Raw genomic sequence first — 21,249 nt, 5'->3', positions numbered from 1 at the left:
ACCACAGAGGACACAAGGAACACAGACCCGCCTGATGAGATCACCTCTCAGGACCCCCTTTGGTGTGATGTCATCGTGAAAATAATGAATAGAAGAGATTAATCACACACACATCGGAAGGAGGTTGAGAGTTTATTGCTATCACAAAGCATGGTGGGGTGGGGGGGGGGGGCAACATGTCACAGACAGACTGGCACAGAGAGCAGGGCGGGAAGTGAATATTGTTTTATTCCAGCTGATGAAAGACATTAGCTTTTGATAACAGAGGAAAACATCCCCACCCTGCAGAGAGGACTAATAAATAATCTGGTGTCTTGTGTGACCCCGGCTCATCTGCCCCAAAAGGTCATTCCTGTTAGTGACGACTTTCATCTCATATCCAGAGCTTTGGTCATCGTTCTTACAACATTGTTCCCACCAGGTGATCTGGAAATCACTGAAGACGGGTGAGGAACAGAATCACTTTTATTGGGAGGTGAAACCTTAAAGTCATCACACCTGACATGTCGTTGGAATTCCCTCTTTGAAAGAGACACTCGAGACTTTCATTTCCAAATCAGCTGGTCTAGACGTCTGACTCCGTCAAAGTGATGTCACTGACAGGAATTAAAAATGTGTAATTAACAGGAGTTATCCTTTAGACCAGCGTCTAAAGTGCAGCTTTCCAAACACTCAACATAAACATTTTTCTGCGCCGTTCTCTCTTCGGCTGTTTCAGTTAACTGATATTAATCCTAGAAAGTAAATCTACTGCACGTTAGCAGCCGCTGTCAAAGCCTCTTATTTCTTATTTCATCTCTGGGGAGGCTTTTTTTCGCTCCTGCAGAGGTTCCTACGTCTACTTAAACTTTAACGCCTTCTGGTTTCACACTCATGCTACTACTCGGAACCCCCCCCCCCCCTTCTTCCCCCGCTCCCCTGTCACCGCCATCGCCTACTTCCTCGGCGGGGTCGGGGACTTCATGAATCTGGGCGGGGTGGGCGACTTGACGCCGCGAGACGGAGTTGGGGTGGGAGACTTCGGGGCCGGGGACCTGGGAGTCGGGGTGGGGGATTTGGGCACCGGGGTGGAGGCCGGAGTCGGGCTCTTCACGGACATCCGAGAAGGGGCGGGGGTCGGCGTCTTGGAGGGCGTTGCCGGGGACCTGGGCGGCGGGGGCGTGGCTGCAGTGGCGGGGGCTTTGGGCTGCCCCAGCTTGGGCTCGGGCAGCTTCTCGCCCTGCCGGTACACGCTGACGGTGATCTCCACGAACTCGCCGCCGTACTTGTTGCGCACGTTGATGCTGTATTTTCCCGAGTCGTCGGGGGTCACCTTGTTGATCACCAGGCTGGCGAACTTGCCGCCCTCGAAGGTGACCTTGGTGTGCTCGTTGCAGACGACCTCCTGCTCGTTCTTAAACCAGGAGACCTCGGGGGTCGGCTCGCCGAACACGGTGCAGGTCAGGCTGAGAGACTGAGGGGGACGGGGAGAGGGGAATGAACGTATGATGATGTCATGTTACCTGTTAACAGTGTGTCGATTTAACATCCTCACCTTCTCCTCCATGATAGTGACCACGTCAGGAAGGCCACCGACCACTCTGCCACGATCTGAGGGAGGGAGGGGGGGGGGGCAAATGGTTAGTGACTTGGCCTTCGTGTTTTTGCGCTCAAAAAGTATTTTAGACCTAATAGATTTTTTCAGAACATTTTTATTTTTGACGAAAAATATTTACTGAAATTATTTTCAAATGATTCTTTTTCGAAATGAAATTTTTTGACACAACATATTTTGACTTTTCATCAAGATGTTTTAAAAAAAAAACCTTTTTCCATTATGTCTTTTGACAAAACATTTTTTTTCAGAATTTTTTTTTAACACATTTTTCAACCTACTATATTTGGACCTAATATTTGGACCTAATAATGTTTTTTGCCACTTTTACTCATTATTCAACACAACCTATTTTTACTTCTTTTTAAAATGTTTTAACCTAATATGTGTTGACATTTTTTTCCATGAAATCTTTCCACACAACATAATTGGACTTTTTTTCCAAAACATTTTTCAGCCAAATAATTTTTGTCAATGACAAATTTCAACTTTTTGTTTCTTTTTTTCAGACACAACACATTTTGACTTAAAAAAAATATTTTTGAAAAAGATTTCCAAATATTTCAATAAATAAAAAATGAATTCATCTAATATAATATCTCCCTAAAAACTAATGATATACTTACTCTTCTCAGCAAATGCGGCTGCCCTAAAGGATAAAAGAATAAATATATAAATGATTAGAATTATTTGGACATAATTTAAAGAAATCAATGTTATCAATATATTGTTCTTTTCAAATAACTCACTTAAGTCTCAAGTACTCTTCATAGGCGTCAGTGTATGCTGCAAAAATAAAAATGAGCTCAGGACTTTCATCTCATAAAAGGTTTTAGAGGAAATCAAAAATCAGAAGTTAGAACATATAAATCCATGCAAAAATAAATACAGGAATAATAAAAAAATGGCTAGGAAAATAAAACAAGCTAAAATCTACAAGAATACCCTCTGATGTCACATGAGCTATCTCGTTACCTTGTCCGGAGAGGTCGAAGGCTCTGGTGTGGGTCTGCACGCCGTCTGAGATCTCGATGGAGTAGCTGCCCTTCTCCTTGTCGGAAGGATCGCAGATCTGCATCCAGGCCATCTCCGCCGTGCCTCCGATCCGCATCTTCTCAGAGGAGGCGATCTTACTCTCCCTGCAGGGGGTTCATCACAAGTCACAGGAGCAGACTCCGAAACGCCTACTGGGAGATTTTATTGATGGACGCTAATGGGAAGTGAGCGTAATACTGGTTCCCTCGTTTTGGAGGAATTTCTCATTGAATTTAACTCAAGCGATCGATATCCATATGAGTGATACGGATATTCACTACCCATAAACTACATAATAAAAACAGATCGTTGCCAGATCGTTGCCCTTTCAGAGGTGAAAGTACACATCTGTGTACCTGTGATGTCCGGGGGAGGAGCGGTGTGTTAGATTAACCGTACCTGTGTTTCCAGATGGTCTTCATCTCCTCTGTGTAGTAGTTCATGTAGCACTGCAGCCTGATGCCCTCTGGAGTGCACTGCAGCACCAGCTCAGAGGCCGAGGCGCCTGCAAGACGAAGCGCAGGTCGCACAGGCAAACGTTATATTAAAGGGCACGATACACACTGGCCGGTTCAAGAAAAGTTTCAGCATCAAATCATTTAATATTTTGAATTTCTATTTATTTGTTTTAAGATTTGCATTAGTTTTTTGCCCAGTCGAACACCTTGATTCACATTTTATTGATCAGCTGATCAAACTCACCAGCAATCTTGGCGATGGCATTGATGATGTCATCAAACACTGAAAATCACACAGACACAAATACGTTATATTTTATAACAGGAATTACAATTAGAAATCTAAATATTATTTATATTGAATTTAAATAAAGCAGTAATGTTTTACAACGCGTCCACATGACACCACACAGGAGGTACAGCACACTGATTTATGGAAGAATAAAGTTAGAATTATTGAATACAAAAATATGGTACATCAAGAATTAAACACATTAATGTACAACAGAAAAAAATAGTCTAACAGTTGCAGATTTCTCTTAATACAAAGCCCTTTAAAGTGCATGTAATGTATGAAAGGTGTGTTATGAGCATACAGATTGTTACCGTTGCCTGATATGTCAAACAGAGACGTGTCCTTCCCTCTGTCGTCACTGAGCACGGCCTTGAAGACGCCTTGATCCTTCCTGGAAAACTGGAAGAAACAACAACATTGTTATCACAAGCTGTACATATTAAGTATATATGGACAGATATAGATGTATAAATGCAGTGAGGGAGTGTACGTAGGTGTGGATGCTGCAGTAGTTACCATGGGGATGGGAAGAGCGACGGCTCCAGACATCACATTGACTGGAGTTTCTGGAACAATCTCATCATCCTCTTTGTACCAGTGGAAGGACGTCTCCTTCTTCACATTGGCCACCTAACAAACAATTAAACAAACAAATAAACATAACCCATTTGTTAAATTGCTCTAAAAAGATGCAATTAGAAGGAGATGGAAGTTAAAGTGGTACCTTGCAGGCGAGCATGACGGTGCAGTCCTCAGTGACGGTGAAGTACAGATACTCAGAGAAATGTGGACCTAAAATGAAGAGGTGCAATAAAAAAGATATATATATATATATATATATATATTCATGAAATGAAAGCTTGTGTTTGCGCAAGCGATGTTTGGTACGGTTTCCATGGTGACGGGGAGTTACCTTGCTTCCTGATGTGCTCTTTCCTCTGAAACTCGGCCTCCTTCAGAGCAGCTTTGAACACTGAAACGGGGAAAACATTCTATATTCTAAAACTCTATAATTGAATGAAAGTTTTACTCGATTAAAGTACTTTCTACCATTGATTTCATTTCATGTAAAAAAATTATGTGATGATATGTGAAGTGATGAGACCGGAACAAAATGCATTCTGGATGGCCTTAAATAAATGCTGCATCCTGTTTTCCTGTGGCGTGAGAGAATAAATCCCCCATAATCCCCTCTCTCAGGCGGGACTCACCGTCTCCCACCAGGACCAGGGAGCTCTGCGTCTTGGCCTTGCCGTCGTGGATCTGCACCGTGTAGGTTCCCTCGTTGGCTCTGGTGAAGTGATCCAGCGTCATCTGGATGACCCCCGTGGCCACGTCGTGGCTGATCTTGATGCCCTGAGAGAGAAGAAAGGTTTTCTACCCATTGATCCGCCTTCACATCCATCTGGTGTGAACCTGTGAAAACCTCAAGACTGACACATTATTTATTATAAAGTAACCAGAGCTCTAAAATAACTGCGGTGAAGTAAACGGTGCATTTGTTCTCTATTGACTTGTACTGAAAGGGTGAGACAGATGTATTGGAGTGTGGTTGTGTAAGTAGAAGCTATATTTAGAATATTTTCCCTGCTTTATCTCATTGTCACACTGTTATCTTTGCTCTCTTCAGCGCCAACAGAAGTCAACAGAGAACCCCTCCCCTTACCTCCCCGCTGTGGACCTCCTTGTCGTTGACGATGACCCGGTAGGACACGGAGGGCGACAGTTTGACGGCCTGCAGCCAGAAGCGCACGTGACCCTTCTCCAAAACCTCGTAGTTGAGGCCGTGTTTCAGAGGAACGACTGCAGGGGGAACACACACACACACCCATTAGCATCCGGAGGAAACGGGGAGGAGGTGAATGCAGGAGGTGCACGGTACTCACCGGGGTGTTGGATGGCGTAGCTGAGCTCCAGCATCGTGTTCAGGGCTGCGAATGGATCCAAGACGACAAACGTGAGCACGGAACAAACAACAACAGCAACAACAGCAGTAAGAGAGGGGCCAGGGGGGGGGGGGGGGGGCCCTACCGTCCTCAGTCAGCGTGTGGCTGGCAGAGACTCCGTCCGTGTCGGTGACCACCACGGAGTACCGGCCCAGGTCGTCTTTGTCCGGGTTGGTGAAAGTCAGCCTGGAGCTGTAAAATCCATTAAAATCCATTAAAATTCACTAAATATCCATTAAAAGTCAAACGGATGAACAACTAATTAACAAAAAATTATTCACTTGCGTATAATAATTACAAGTATATATGTAAGGTTGAGTTCTCACGTACCTGCGGCCCTTGGTGGTGACGGCGACCCTCGGGCAGTCGCCGATGGCTCTGTAGTTCTTGGACCAAACGAACTTGGAGGTCTCAGAGATCTCGCAGGCCTCCAGAGACAGGAAGATGTCTCCGGTCTCCTCGTCCACGCCGGCCACCAGCTCCTGAGTCCCTGAGAGCAATAACACCATTCATGTATCGGTCTTTATAGTTAACTACCGGTTATAAAAGTGTCTGGTGAGATGGAGTGACGTGAGAGAAGGGTATGTTGCTGTTGCTGTTCTTGTTGACACCAGAACAAACAAGTGGTGCTTAGTGGTGGTTACCTGGCAGAGGTTTGGCACAGACCGGCTCAGACGCCTGGGACGGTTTCCCGACCCCGTTGGCGTTGACGGACCGGACTCTGAAGACGTAGGTTTCCCCTTCCTTCAGACCAGTCACCTGCAGGAAACACAACGTTAGAGCCGACATGTTGCAACGTTGGCTGTAATTGGAGGTGTTTCTGTGATGGCCTCGCCAACTTCTACCCTACCTGCAGGTAGCGATGGCTCACGGCCTCCTGGTTCAGAGTAACAAACTCCGATGAGCCCTTCTTGGCCATCTCCACCACGTATCCGGTCACTGCACTGGCCCCGGTGTATACCGGAGCCTTCCACAGGATGACCAGGGACTGACCTCTGACCTCGCTGAAGCTCAGGTCGTAGGCCGGGCCTGGAGGACGGGTGTAAGATAACAGGAACATGAGCTGAAAGGAACGATGTCTGCACCTTGTTGTTATTATTGGAGAAGCAGCGGCGGTCGTCCCACCTGGCTCGTCCATGGTCCAGGCTTCACATTTCATTGGAGCGCTGGGAGCGCTGGGAACGCCGACACCGGCCATGTTGGCGGCCTGGATCTTAAACTCGTAGAAGACTCCCTCCGTCAGATTGTCAATCTGAAGATACAGAGAGAGAGAAAGACAGAAAGAGAGAGTTTCTGTTTCCATAATGCCGTCTATGATTGGATCTATAATCAATAGTGTGATTGGTTCTATAATCCAGTGGGTGATTGGTTCTATAATCCAATGTGATTGGTTCTATAATCCTGTGTGATTGGTTCTATAATCCAGTGTGTGATTGGTTCTATAATCCAATGTGATTGGTTCTATAATCCAATGTGATTGGTTCTATAATCCAATGTGATTGGTTCTATAATCCTGTGTGATTGGTTCTATAATCCAGTGTGATTATTTTTATAATCCAGAGTGTGATACAGTGTGATATGAGCCCACTCACGCTGCAGAGCCTTTCTGTGAGCCCCGTCAGGTTGACTTCTTTCCACAGCAGCGTGTCGGCGTTCCTCTTGTCGATGTAGTAGGCGTTGATCTTGGAGCCGCCGCAGTGGGCGGGGCTCTTCCAGGCCAAGGTCATGGAGGAGCCGTCGCAGCTCAGCATGGTGATGCCAAAGGGAGCGCTGGGAGTTGCTGCATCACAAATTTTCACGTTTAATATCAGAGGCTTAACAACCGTAAACAGAGCTTTTGACTTCACTGTGAGAGTGAAAGTATCCATAATGAATTATGATTATACTTATATGTTAAACTCTGCTTGTAGCTCATTATACCCAGACTTATTATTGCTTCAGATCAATAATCAATACACATTATAAACCATTTGATAATAACTTAGAAGGTAAAATAAAGAAATTCTTTATTCAAGACTATTATTATTATTATTAGACGGTTATTTACTAAGTATTAATAACTTAACCTTATATGACATAATAAAACAGCTTTTTGTTGCTATAAAGAATTTGTCACTGATTAGTTAGTTAACTATAATTGTATGGCGCTATATGCAGACGATAACACATTGTGAATATTTTTATAATATATATATGTGTTCAAAATATAAAATAAATAAATATCTGATAACTGAACACTAGTTAAATAAAATACCATCTTTATTCATTCTCTTCATTGTGACAGTTAACGTGTGATTACAGCTCACGATGCACAGTGACAGTGCACAAAGTGTCAGGAGGGGGAAAAAAATGCTGTTTCCCTACGTACCATACTCCCCCCCCGGGCCTGGATAGAGTTATGGAATGAAGACATACTTATGAACACGACAAATAAACACACCATATGAACACAACATATGAACCAAACACATGAACACAACACATGAACACAACACATGACATCACCATCAACCTCCCATCACCTCCTTTGTTTACCTTTCACTTTGTAAGTCTGGAAGCAGAGCTCATAATAAAGAGATATCATAATAAAGGTATAATAAAGGTATACTATGATTAAGGTATATTATGATGGAGGTATACTATGATAAAGGTATAATAGCATAAAGGTATACTATGATAAAGGTATATTATGATGGAGGTATACTATGATAAAGGTATAATATCATAAAGGTATACTATGATAAAGGTATATTATGATGGAGGTATACTATGATACAGGTATTATATTATAAAGGTATACTATGATAAAAGTATAATATGATAAAGGTATACTATGATACAGGTATACTTTGATAAAGGTATACTATGATAAGGGGGGGTCTCTTACAGAGGGCCGGCTCCACAGAGATGGGAGAAGACTCCTGAGACTCATCGCTGAGGCCGAACACGTTGACGGCCTGGACACGGAACGTGTAGGTTTCTCCTGGGATGAGTCCATGCACCACGAACCTGAAGACCACACACACATAGCCATAGTCACCATCACTCATGTGAACCCCGAATGATGTCTCTATGTAGATACTGGCACTTGAAACATAATACGTAACATCCATACATCATCAATGAGTCAAATTAGGACAAACCCATCAGCTCGTGTTGTCACTTAGAACACCGGCCCAGAAACTCCAAAAGAACTCTGAGATACAATAAAAGCTTTCACAGGTGTCGAGACCCCTCCTCTCCAGAAGGGTCTCAGTGAGGGGGGGTACCTGGAGTGCTTGAAGGGCTTGTGGTTGCAGGGGAACCAGTCCTTGGTCCCAGCGACGCGGGCGTCGATGTAGTAGCCCACCAGGTTCTTCGGATGACTGGGGGGGTCCCACTGCACGAACACGGAGGACTTGGTGTTCCTGGTGGCCACCACCTGACCGGGGGCAGAGGGGACGCCTGTTGAGGGGAGGGGGGGGGGGGGGAGCTCGTGAGACACATCACAGAATCAGGAAAAAGGACCCGTGAACGTCTGTACGAAGATGAGTCAACGGGGGCCCTTGGGTCAGCTGTCAATCACAGGAATCAAACACACGCCCATTTCGGCTTTGTGCAAAGGATCCGTGACAGAAGCGTGAAGTCAGAGAGCATTTGACTCTTTGCATCTTTAATTTCCAAATGGTGTATAACAAAGGCTGCACAATGCATGCTGGGATACGAGCTCAAACAACTGCCATCAGATGAGCTTGACTGAAATAGGATGACATATATAAATATATATTTATATATACTGCGTGAGGAGTGAAGGGACCTGTGAGGTCACAGCGGCGTGAATCAGTGTTTAAGTTGAACTGTACGTACCCAGCGGCCCCCCAGCACCTGCAACACACCACACATCACGTCCACCAGAGCTCAACCAAAGCACTTTAGACAAAGATGAACTACAGGTCCCTCAAGAAGCCTCTTTGCGGCCCCACGCCGAGATGCAGGAACAATTTGAGCCGCGTTAAACTGCCGGGGAGCAACATTTCTACAAAATGTGACACTCACACAAACAGGTGAAAAGCTTTGAGACGTGTCCGTACGCCTTACCGTCCTCGCCCCCCCTCTGGACGGGCTCCGAGGCCTCCGAGGCCTCGCTGGAGCCGAACCGGTTGACCGAGGTCACCCGGAAGCGGTACTTTTGCCCCTCTTGCAAATCAAAAACCGGGTAACGGGGGGAGTGCAGATCGACTGCCGTGTTGATCCGCTGCCAAGCTCCAGTGCCTGCTAAGCACTGTGGGAGGGGGGGGGGGAGACAACCTCAGCAATGCAGCGTATACACAAAGAGGAGCTTGTGGGGGGGGGGGGGGGGGGGGGCGCTTGTGTCGCTGCATAGTTGCGGCTCAACTTTGGATTTGTAGGGTTTTACCCGGCTTATAGTAAGTGTGTGTCATAATAATACTGGTCCACTGGTTCTATTGATCCTGACGATACATCATACGTGTGACAAATTGTCGATTGCTTTTGTGTAATTGTGTAGGTTTGGGTGACAGGTGGAGCCCCAACAACACAAGTGCTACACAACGAGCTTCTGATGGTCACGCGTGACCTCTTGAACTCTGACGGTAAATCTAACCTCACACGCGTGCTCATCCTGTGATGTCACCGTTGGATTTGATGTGCAGCTGTTCTGTTTAACTGAGGAGGGAGAGCCCCACAGGTTAAGAGGCGTGTCCTCTCTCTGCATGGATGGATCAGGGTTGGGGAGATGGCCCTCGGGGGGTGGGGATGGGTGGGAGGGGAGGGGGGGGGGGGGGCACGCACCTTCTCCACGACGTACCACAGCGGGGCTCGACCCCGCGGGCTGGGCGGCGTCCAGCTCAGCACCACGTACGATTGAAAAAGCTCGGAGGCGTGCACGTCGGTGGGCGCCGTCGGAATGGTCACGTAGCCTAAGGGGGGTGGGGGGGGGGCGACAGTGACAAAGAGCGGCGCCGCTTGCAGAAGTCTCACATTGTTGAGGATGTTGTGATGATGTTAAATACATAAAGGGGGGGGGGTCTGAAAGCAGAATATTGACTCTAGGGACAGGTCAGATGTTTTTGTATGAGGTTTTTCTCCACAGTTGGTGTATTTACACAGTAGGAGAATGAGAAAGGACCTTTTTACAGTCGATGTGGGACTTCTACAACAGACTCAGAGAAACAGCAGCGTGCTTTTCAGTTTTGGGGTTAAAGGAGAAACTCGACTCTTTGAGTGTTTTAATCGGAAACAAACCACTTGAGTGGGTTAAAGTGTGGGGGGGGAGGGTTGTTTTGAAGGTGGAGGTTATGAGGGAGTTTTAGACGCGAGTCGATGTGAGTTTATTATCCATTTATCGGTTTTGGACATTTTAGATGTCAGTGTGTTTCACTGAGGGAATTGAGGAGGATGTTTAGTGAACCTAAAGCGCGCGGAGGGGTTCGAACCCTGATCCCAGATCCGCCTCCGGGATCTACCGTACCTTCCAGGTCGTCCGCCCGGACCACTACGTCGTACTTCCCCTCGATCTTAATCACTGTGGCGGGAGACAACGGAGCCCGTTAGGAGGCCCGAGGGCGCCGGGCGTGCCGTGCGGTGTTTACCTTCCTCGCTACCTTGCAGCCTCTCGCTCTCGGCGGGGTCAAGGGCGGTCACCTGGTCCGTCCCGCGGGACGGCCTGCTGACGCCGGCGTTGTTAACGGCTCGGACCCGGAAGCGGTAGGAGTGGCCCTCCTTCAGCCCGTGCACCGGGTATTTGCACACCTTCACCGGCGCGTCGTTGCACTGGACCCAGGTGTCGCTGCCGGCTTCGCAGCTACGGAGAGATGACATCATTGGTGTGATGACATCACCGGCGCCACAACAACGATCTCATAAACATACTGGAGTTGTGAGACTCAAATCCAACAGCACAGTCAGGGGATGTCATATCAACGAAGCATGACATCGTATTGATTTGAACTTATCGACTGACCGATCCACGAAGTATCCGCTGACCGCCGCCTCGTTGACGGCGTTCGGCGGTTTCCAGGCAACCAGGACGTAGTCGGCGTTGATGTCGAACGCCTTCGCGCTAACCGGGGCACCGGGGGCGCCGGGCGCAGGGGGGGGGGCGTCTGAGGGGGCAAGGAAACAAGGACATAAGGTGGGGAGGAGAAGAGGGAGGATTCTACTTGAACATTGAATTGTGTGTAATTATGTAATCAAGCATCGCCTCATATCCTCCTTCCTGGAGGTTCACATTTCTTTCTTGAGATATTTGCTCACTCGCCGTGGCTCGTTTGTCTCATTGATTCCAAGCCGTGGATCACATGCAGATCTCCAACGTGCCGCTGAATACAGCATTAAACATGAATACAGGGTTAGGGTTAGAACAGAGGGAACCTGAGACGAAGAGGTAGGCGCTGTGCTCGGCGGTGCCGTCCTTGGTGAAGATGCGGAGGGTGTAGAGGCCCTCGTCGTCCTTGGCCAGGTGGGGCAGCGTCAGGCGGGCCGCTCCTCCGCCCACCGACATCTCCGCACGCCGACCCGCGGTCAGCAGTTTATCTGTGGGGGGGGGGGGGGGTGTCAGTTACAACACAAATTCCATCTGAATAGTTAAAGAGAAGAACATTGCCGATGTGTCCTGGAGCAAGGCATCAAATGAATGAATTACCGTCTCTGTACCACTGGGCGAGGGGGGGCACGTTGGGGAGGTCGGGCACGACCACCATGGTGCACGCCAGGCTGATGGAGCCGCCCTCAACCCCGAAGCTCACGGAGAAGCGGTCGAGGAGGGTGACCTCCAGCTTACTGGCGTGGATCTCCGTCAGGTGGGGCACTGAGCGGGGGGGGGGCACCTCAGACTTGACAATCTGTCACATTTCATCACGTGGTCTGCTATCTCTCCCCTCTCACACTTACCTAACCCAAGCAGGCAGGACTCCCCGGTTCCCGCCGGTCCTGTGGAGGGAACGTGACGTATGACACGTGTGAAATGAGACCAAGGAGGTCATTGTGCAGGATGAGGGACTCACTCTTCACGGTGACGGTCGCCTTGCTGGTAGCCGAGCCGTGCGGGTTGGTGGCCACAGCGCTGTACTCAGCGGTATCACTCACAACACACCTAAACCCCCCAGGACCGCCCCCCCCGGAGACGTGTCAAAGGGAGATTTACATGTCTGTTCCGTACTTCAACATAAAGAAATACAATTCTAAAACTTGATCTATATTCATTTAACTTTGTATCACATTTCTGTATTTTTTTACATTGTAGAATGTGGAATACTGAATACTGTAGAAGACGACTTTATTCTTTATTTTAAACAGATTCTGTGCTCTTCTTCTTATACAGTTTCTCACTTAGGCCTCTTAACGACTGACGATATTTTTAATACACAGTGATGTCATGACGGAAGGAGAGAGAGAGAGAGAGAGAGCTGTGGGAGGAATTCGTGGCTCGAATGACGCAGAGGTCAGCAGCTCGACACGAACAGCTGACGAGTCTTGAAGATGGCGTCAGTCTGAGAGTCCTCCTCCTCTCTCTCTATCTTTCTTCCTGTCTTTCTCTCAAATGTGATTTTCTTTCTGTTAAACTCTGGCTTGTATTTTTCCATTATCTTTTTTTTATTCGATTCTATGTTATACTTTTTTACTCTCATTATCTATTTTAAAATTTGATTTCATGTTTTTTCTTATTTTTTCATGTGTCTTCTCAAAATAAGTTTAAATAAAATACCATCTTTATTCATTGTCTTCAATATGTTTTATTGGACACCTGTAGTCATTTCAAATGTTTTATTTTAAATGTTTTCTATAGTTTTAATACTGTTCTTCCTACAGGTTTCATGTTATACCTGATAGTAATAATAATAATAATAAAGCTCCTTGAGAAGACAGTGTCTGCAATGTGTTATGTGAATATACTTGTCTTGCCCTAAAATTAGGCTTAAACAATATTGGATGAAAACCAAAGTACATTTTTACATATTAATACAATAAATGATATACAGTACTGTTATTTTTTTAAACACTTGTTCCTAGCGGCTCTCTTAGTACGGTGAGAGTTGACACATTGGAAACCCTTCACACCAGAGTGTGATGTCATCAGATTGTGACGTCATCGGAGTGTTCTTGCCGTACCTGCTAATGATCAAACCGTGGACTCCATACTTGTTTTCTATCTTGTACTTTCCGGGGGCGCTCAGCGGATCGACAGGAACTCCTCCTTTATACCTGCAGACAGTCAGCAGCTAAAACCAGCGAGTTTCAAACAGGAAGGCGGGGCTGAACATTTTGATTTAAGGCGTCAGCTCTTATAAACCAAGCGGAACACCCGCGGGGAGGTGGAGAATATTCTGACCATTGGACCACCGGCCTCGGGGTTCCCTGCACGGTGCAGAACAGCTTGACGGGGGTCTTCTCCCACACGGTGTGAGGCCGCAGGGCCACCAGGAAGTCCGGCATCCTCGGGAACTCCTCCGAGGTATCCACCCTCCTGTACATCATCTCTTTGACCTGGAGGGAGCACGGCAGGGTGTGCGTGGTGAAACACTCAGCAGCAGCCTTTTTAAATGTTATTTTATAATTTTACATTTATTCAGCCTCTTCCCCACTAAGTGACTTTGTGTACTCGCTCAGTTACTAACTAATAGATCCTCAAGACACTGCACCAAATTAGCATTAGCATTAACATAGAAACACCATAAGATTGTTGTACCCATTAAACTGGAGGACATTTTGCATCCTGCAACGTGTTTTTGAGATTTAAACTAAATATCAATAGGACCAGGTGGTGTGCAATGTTGAGTTGAGTGTCATCTGCATATGTGCAATATACAGACCTTAAATGCACTATTATGACTTAGCTTTTATAACTAAGTTCATAAAATCAGACACCTTAGCAGGTGGTGACTCTTTGGTCTGGTTGCATTAATATTTTTAAATAATACACATGAATCCTAACGGCATTGCATACTTCTCTCTGGAGAGCGAGACTCTCCACCTTGGCCTTGGTGGCCATCCTCATCCTGTGGAGCTCGTCCTGGATGACGGTCAGTCCTTTCCCGACATTGGTGCTCACGCGCTGGTACTCCTCCGTCCCCTCGTCGGCAGTCCTACCAACACACAGCTTCAGTTCACCCGCTAACCAATACGAGACGCAAAAAGTACATTTAGAGCTAAACTTATAATCCGAAGAACAGAGTTGATCTGCAAATATAGCTTCAATTCAATTGCTATTTTCTTTGCTATTTCGGCCAAAGCAACCATTTACTGGCAATGCTAACCAAGACGCTGCTTCACACCAGGCGGCAGTGCCTTCAAAGCTGCATTCTGTGCAGTGACCAGCAGGGGGCGACTCCTCTGCTCCCATAGACGTCTATGAGGAAATGACTGTACTTCTGTTTAGTGACCAGTAGGGGGCGACTCCTCTGCTCCCATTTAATAAAAATGCTCCCATTTTCTCTGGTGGGATCACTGCCCAACAGACCTCTTAATTTATTCCCTCAGTAAACATTGTAAACATGAGTTTATGGTCTCAGTCTCTAGTTTCAAGTCTTCTTCAATACAACATGATGTTCATTTAGAGTCAAACAGACCATACAGCAGGTGGTGCTTTAGGGCGGTAAGTGAAAAATGAACTAGTAACACTGGAGGAAATGTTATGTGTGCGGTCAGCTGGCAGAGTCTGTGGATCAGTATTACTAGTTACTAGTATTACGCCTAAAATAGCCCGACCCACCACAGCAGCCAATGGGGACTCACCTCTGCCGGAACACCGGTATGGTATAAGCTGGTTCCGCCATAGCCTCCGTGGCCTGGGCCTGCACCTGATTCGCTGAATAAGAGCTTGATTTCCTGTCGCCATCGTTATGAAGCAGACATTAAAGGGACATTCCACCACAATGGACTTTCGGGTATTAGTGGACCAGAAGCACGGCGCAAAAAAAATCCCCTGACATCCAACTGAGGGGAAAATTAGAACTTGATAGAAACAGTTGACCACAGATGCTGGCTTCTTTATCTGGGTTTTTTATAGTCTTTTTCTAAATAATCATCTCTCCACCGATTTCTTATTAAATGAACTCATTTGATTAACAATAATTTGGGTCAACTTAAAACTTAACATTTGCTGAAATGACAGACTGAGAAGTCATCAAAAACCATTTAAAGCAAACATTTAGTTCATCAAATTTATTCAAAGTTCTGTATAAAAACCCTCTGGGCGCTGAGGTCAGCATCTACAGCTCTGACCACTTAACAGGACGCCACATGACGACATTGCGTCTCTAAGCAGGACGAACTGGAGACGTCCTGTCTTTGGAGCAGCCAGGTCGGGGTTCTAGCGTGATCCCCATGTCCACCATGCACCGAGCCGCTGAGAAGCTTCTACAAAGAGCTCTGCAGCCAACCAGTGGGAAGACAAAGCCACACGCTGCTGCCTGCAGCCATGAGAAGGAGACACGTTTAGATATGGAGCCGTATGCAGATCAATACAAGCACGCATGCTCTTTGTAGACCTGAAGACCACATGTTTCTACCACAGTAGCCAAGTAGCACAACAAGGGTGTGATTTATTTATGCTTTAATATCTTTCTAAAATGAGCAAGTACTGATTCCTAAACCCCTCATCGCGATACAGCTTCACAGAGTATTCTTTTATTCACATTTCTAATAAATAATTCTATTTAATACTATTTTTAAAGCTGCCATGTTGCATATGTACGTTATCTATCAATACTTAGCAATATAGACAAAACATTTTAGATGTGAATGGCTTTAATTTCCGGCTTGAATTGAAATAATAAACCGCTGCTTCTTAAGATATTTTATTTAAATAATAGTCTGTGAAAAAGGCCGGAAGCTTCTGTGAGTCAAGCTGCTTTGACTCTTTTTTAGGATGTGATGAGTCATCGGCAGGTCTCTGTATTCAAACGTGGCCCCCGCACCTCCCAACATGCACAGCGTCCCGGGAAGCCTGGACCACCTGTCAGCTACGCGTATCTGTCGCTCTGCAGAAGCAGCAAGGAGCTGTGCCCCCCCCCCCCCCCACCTCCCCCCCACATTACCTCGCTGCTGTCTGCTGCACGCTGTGCACGCATCTAGAGTGATGGTACGCGTAATCGGTTTGGACTTGGCTCCTCTTAGACCGAGCTGTGACTTTGGAAGCCATGACGGGAACACTTGAAGGACAGCTGGACACCAGTGGCGTTGGGAAGTGGAGGGGGTGGGAGCGAGTGGGGGGGAACAACACCAGACCACAGTGTTAGCCAGGAGATGTTACCTCCACCCTTCTTTACACCCCCCCCATGACGTCTCTGTGATCCACGGTATACCTTACAGCGTGTATCACGTCGCTCTCCTCCAGGAACATTCATATATGTGAAATAACCGCGTAGCTCAAACCCTGATATGCAGAACATCACATAAGCGTATCAGCACAAACCGTCATGGAGCTCGGCTCTGTTTCACCCAGCTGTGAATAGCTCCAATAGATCCGTCCCATGAATAGAGAAAAGAAGGAAGCCTCCATCGGACTCTTTAATAAAGAAAACCACATGACGGGAAGCGCAGAGGCTCCTTCAAATCAAACCATGCTCATTAACTGAACATCGTGATAGTTTCAACATGACAATTCAAGGCGAGAGAAGAGGGTCGGCCACCTCTCAAAGCTCTGGTACGTGAGGAAGTGCTGCTCAGCACATCAGATCATCTAAAGCACAGCACATGGCAGCTTCTCCTCTTACTCCTGAGTCATGTCTACAGTGGTGAAGGTAAAATTAAGAAAAGTGACTTACCCAAAGGGATTAAAAGAGCGCAAAGCGGAGGAACACCAGCCTGATGCCGCTTGGGAAGCACTACAAAAATATTACCCTCTCACTGGGGCAATGCTGCTCCCCTTCCACCCCATGTATGGGCGCACTGAAGACTATATATAGCATTCACCCCCACATTTTGTACTCATTCTGATCTTTGGAGTAGAAGAGTGTGCATCCCCAGCTCGATTTTATTGAACTATTTAGAGGAGTGTTTCATCTGCTGCGTTTATTACATTCATGGATTTATTTTCCGTTAAAAGGTAAAAAGAAGATCTCAAAAGTATTGGCAGGACGACGGATTTCCTGTTCTAACGAGATTAGACCAACTTCACCAACGTTCACTAAGCACCAAAGACGATTTCACTGGTACATGGCTAAAGCCTCGTGAGACCTTTTTAGGGTTCTCCAGTCCTCCTCGGACACTTGTGGGCAGCAGTTGGGGCTATTTTTAACCAGCCAGTCGTCCTCGTCGCAGCGAAGCCACCCAAGTGCCACCGTACAGGAGGCCCAGCGGCTATTTCCACCCTCACGGGCTCATCTCAGAGTAACCGGAGCCAGGAGGAGGAGCCTCCATGAATCACACTGGATTTAGATGGTTATTAACCGGATGTAGGACCCCCCCCCTTCTCTGTTTAGAGGACGCTGGCCTGCATATCCTTCATCAGAGAGCATCGATGCGTTTATGCAAAGTACTGAAAGTAACAAAGACGAAACAAGAAAGGGATCAAAAGAGTACAAACTTTCTGTCACTTTGTTACTGTGATTCAAGCTGATCGACCAGCAGAAAGAATTAATGGTCAACGTTCTGACTAAAATTGACACAACTTCAAGGACATTTTTCAATGTACTTTCATTTTACATTACATTACATTATTACATTACATGTCATTTAGCTGACGCTTTTATCCAAAGCGACGTACAATAAGTGCATTTCCACATAGAGCTACAAACACAGAAGAACAAGTAACAAGAAAGTACATTTTCATCAAATAAGCATTTTTAAAACATGTTATAGAACAGTGCCATTATAAGTACAATTTAAGTGCTATCATTTGTTAGTGCTACGGTTTGCTAGTGTTTTAGTCAAGATAGAGTCTAAAAAGGCGTGTCTTGATTTTTCGACGGAAGACGTAGAGGCTCTCTGTAGTCCTGATTTCCTCAGAGAGCTCATTCCACCATCTGGGAGCCAGGACAGCAAAGAGTCGTGATCTCGTCGAGTGTTTTTCTCTCAGTGAGGGAGGAACAAGCCGCTTGGCAGATGCAGATCGGAGTGTGCGGGTTGGGATGTAGGGTTTCACCATGTCCCGGATGTAGACTGTTCCCGATCCATTCACAGCATGGTATGTCAGTACCAATGTTTTGAACTGGATGCGGGCAGCCACTGGTAACCAATGAAGAGAATGGAGAAGCGGTGTGGTGTGGGAGTATTTCAGAAGGTTGAAGACCAGTCGAGCTGCTGCATTCTGGATGAGCTGCAGTGGTCGTATGGCGGTACCTGGGAGACCTGCCAGCAGAGAGTTACAGTAGTCAAGGCGGGAGATGACAAGCGCCTGAATCAGTACCTGTGCCGCCTTCTGAGTGAGAAGGGGTCGTATTCTCCTGATGTTGTAGAGCGTGTATCCTCAGGATCGTGTCGTCGCTGCGATGTTGGCAGTCAGGGAGAGTTGGGAGTCAAGTGTCACGCCGAGGTTCCTGGCACTCTGAGTCGCCGATGTTAACGGTCAGGTCCTGAGTGGGCGAGGTTTTTCCAGGGAAGAAAAGTAGTTTGGTCTTGTCGGGGTTGATCTTCAGGTGATGAGCGGACATCCACTGGGAGATGTCAGTCAGACATGCAGAGATCCGTGCAGCCACCTGAGTGTCCGAGTGGGGAAAGGAGAGAATTAGTTGGGTGTCGTCGGCATAGCTGTGATAGGAAAAACCATGCGAGCGAATGACGGAGCCAAGGGAGTTGGTGTAAATTGAGAAGAGGAGGGGACCCAGGACGGAGCCCTGAGGAACTCCAGTTGTAAGGGGACATGGTTCCGACACTGATCCTCCCCAAGTTATCCGGTAGGTGCGACCATCAAGGTAGGATGAAAGAAGAGACAGCGCGGATCCTGTGACACCAAGTTCCTGAAGGGCGGAGATAAGGATCTGGTGGTTTACTGTGTCGAATTTTAAATATGTCCATTTTTTTGCCGCTTTATCCTTTAGCTGCACTTCATTTTAAGAGGCAGTACTTTTTACTCCATGACGTCTTTTTCACTACGTTAGTATCGTTTTAGAGTCGTATAGAGTGATAAATAAACCCCCAAGTATGAGTACAGCTACCCAGCAGTTTATGAAGGTATGAAAGCAGCTGGTAAAGCATCATTCGTTATAAGCCTGCTATAACCAGGACATTCTGATCGACCATTCCAAAATTAAAGCCTCTCATAATACCATGAATCAGCTAAATGGTTTCCTTCAAAATCTTTCACAGGACTACTGTTGGTCAATTTCAGGTTATAAATAAAAGGTAACTAAAAATAGTTAGACAGTAATTCCACTTCAGCGTTATAGTACACATCCCCGGGTGTGACTTGGTGATAAACAGGGGGGTTTGAACACGAGCCCCTGACCTCTGACCCGAGGGAGAGAAGAAGCAGGTCAGACCACTGGCCACAGAGATGGATCACTACGTGGGGGGGAAGATGGAGACCATTTAATTCCTAAATTACATTTTACTTCTGTCCTTTGTGCTTTAATCACATGAAGAAAGACAGAAAAGATGGTGATCAGTATTTGTTAAAGGCAATTTATTGCATTTCAATTAAATCATGGACACAAGTACCAACACAGGTATAATTAAAGCATCATGAATATTCTGCTAAAAGCCACTGGTTCTGTTGTTTAAGGCAAGTTTATCTATGAAACACATTTCAGCAACAATGAAATTAAAAGTTCTCCACCGATACAAGTCATACAAAAATAACATTTCAAATAAGAACAGCGATTGAAGAGTAAAGAGAATGAAATAAAAAGACCTCAGATAATAACTGGTGGTACTGAAGCGAAATATGTCCACTTGTTGCTGTCTCCGTCCAGGTGAGTCTCCCTCTGGTTCCACTGCATCTGAAGAAGATCACATGACGTTATTCCTCAGAAATGGAAGCAGGAAGTAGTTTTGAGTTGCAGCAGACTGACACCTGGCTGACCTTCACACCTGGTCTTCCTGCTCCTCTGGGTCTTCTCTCTGTGCTGAGAGGTCCTCATACTCAGGATGAAGGTCCATCTGATGGAGAGACAATGATATTGGTGGTTCAAAAGGAGAAAGATGTCAGTGATCAAGTTACTTATGAATTATCTTCATGACTTAATAACAACAGACGATGTCCCTTTGGTGGGTTCTGTCTCTGAGGACAAATGTCTCACCTCCACAGCCTCTCTGGGCTCATGTGGTTCAGTGGTGAAGCTCACAGGTTTCTTCTTCCTGCATTCAATCATAAAACACACAAATACACAAAAAGATTCAACATTTATCTGAACTAGTAGTGAGTAAAAGCTCAGTGAGGATGAGTTCTAGATGTTTTACCTCATCCGCAGACAGAAGACAAGCAGAGGAATCAGCATCACAACCACCAGAGTCCACCTGGTGATGTTTATTATCATTGTTGTTGTATCTCCACCTGGAGACACACAGTTATTAGACAAACAGCACGTCACCTCATCAGAAGGATTTGATCCATGAATGAACGTCCAGGGAGATATTTGTTAGTCACATGATTCATGTCATGGAGAAACTCACCTGAAGAAGTAATCTGAAGTAAGGTGGAGGTATTACGTCCCATCTCGTTCTGGGCTTCACAGTAATAATTCCCACTGTGTTCAGCTCTGAAGTCAGTGATGGTGAACATCTGTCCTGATGCTCGTGGTGATTCTTCATCCTCCTTGTACCAGGTGTAGTTAGCTGCTGGGTTAGCATCAGCGCTACAGGTCAGATTCACTGAACCACCCTCCATCATCTCATCAGAGGGACTCACTGACACAGAGGGATGTCGTGGACCATCTGGAGGAGACATGTCCACATATTATTACATGTTTTAGTTAAATAGAAGTTCATAATGGAAGATCCCATGATAGGCTCATAGTGCTCAGTTAGGGAGTCACTGTCTTG

At 46.2% G+C, this 21,249-nt stretch overlaps 1 protein-coding gene across 3 annotated transcripts; it reads right to left on the bottom strand.

The window, feature by feature from the left end:
- Positions 1–115: 115 nt before the first annotated feature.
- Positions 116–17,217, bottom strand: myom2a (myomesin 2a). Of its 3 annotated transcripts, XM_037471858.2 has the most exons (37): positions 17,094–17,217; positions 16,365–16,490; positions 15,061–15,153; positions 14,273–14,411; positions 13,658–13,812; positions 13,438–13,530; positions 12,333–12,421; positions 12,220–12,258; positions 11,972–12,136; positions 11,701–11,862; positions 11,291–11,432; positions 10,932–11,131; positions 10,799–10,852; positions 10,120–10,247; positions 9,406–9,589; positions 8,598–8,772; positions 8,216–8,337; positions 6,921–7,108; positions 6,454–6,580; positions 6,179–6,357; positions 5,973–6,087; positions 5,659–5,818; positions 5,414–5,520; positions 5,269–5,313; positions 5,049–5,185; positions 4,594–4,738; positions 4,296–4,355; positions 4,107–4,174; positions 3,899–4,012; positions 3,694–3,781; positions 3,332–3,370; positions 3,029–3,134; positions 2,570–2,733; positions 2,344–2,380; positions 2,221–2,243; positions 1,535–1,590; positions 116–1,453 (listed from the first exon to the last, which is right to left on the bottom strand). In XM_037471858.2, the coding sequence occupies exons 2-37, from the start codon at positions 16,466–16,468 to the stop codon at positions 935–937; spliced, it is 4,521 nt and encodes a 1,506-aa protein (XP_037327755.2). In that variant the 5' UTR covers positions 16,469–16,490; positions 17,094–17,217; the 3' UTR covers positions 116–934. The 3 variants fall into 3 exon arrangements, with proteins under 3 accessions (XP_037327755.2, XP_037327753.2, XP_062420594.1); XM_037471856.2 differs by lacking the exons at positions 9,406–9,589; positions 10,120–10,247; positions 10,799–10,852 and having other exon boundaries at positions 10,920–11,131; XM_062564610.1 differs by lacking the exons at positions 9,406–9,589; positions 10,120–10,247; positions 10,799–10,852; positions 16,365–16,490 and having other exon boundaries at positions 10,920–11,131; positions 17,094–17,150.
- Positions 17,218–21,249: the final 4,032 nt, after the last annotated feature.

Source organism: Pungitius pungitius, chromosome 9, assembly GCF_949316345.1.
Source record: "Pungitius pungitius chromosome 9, fPunPun2.1, whole genome shotgun sequence".
Taxonomy (NCBI): domain Eukaryota; kingdom Metazoa; phylum Chordata; class Actinopteri; order Perciformes; family Gasterosteidae; genus Pungitius; species Pungitius pungitius.
This window is presented reverse-complemented; position numbering and strand designations above follow the sequence as displayed.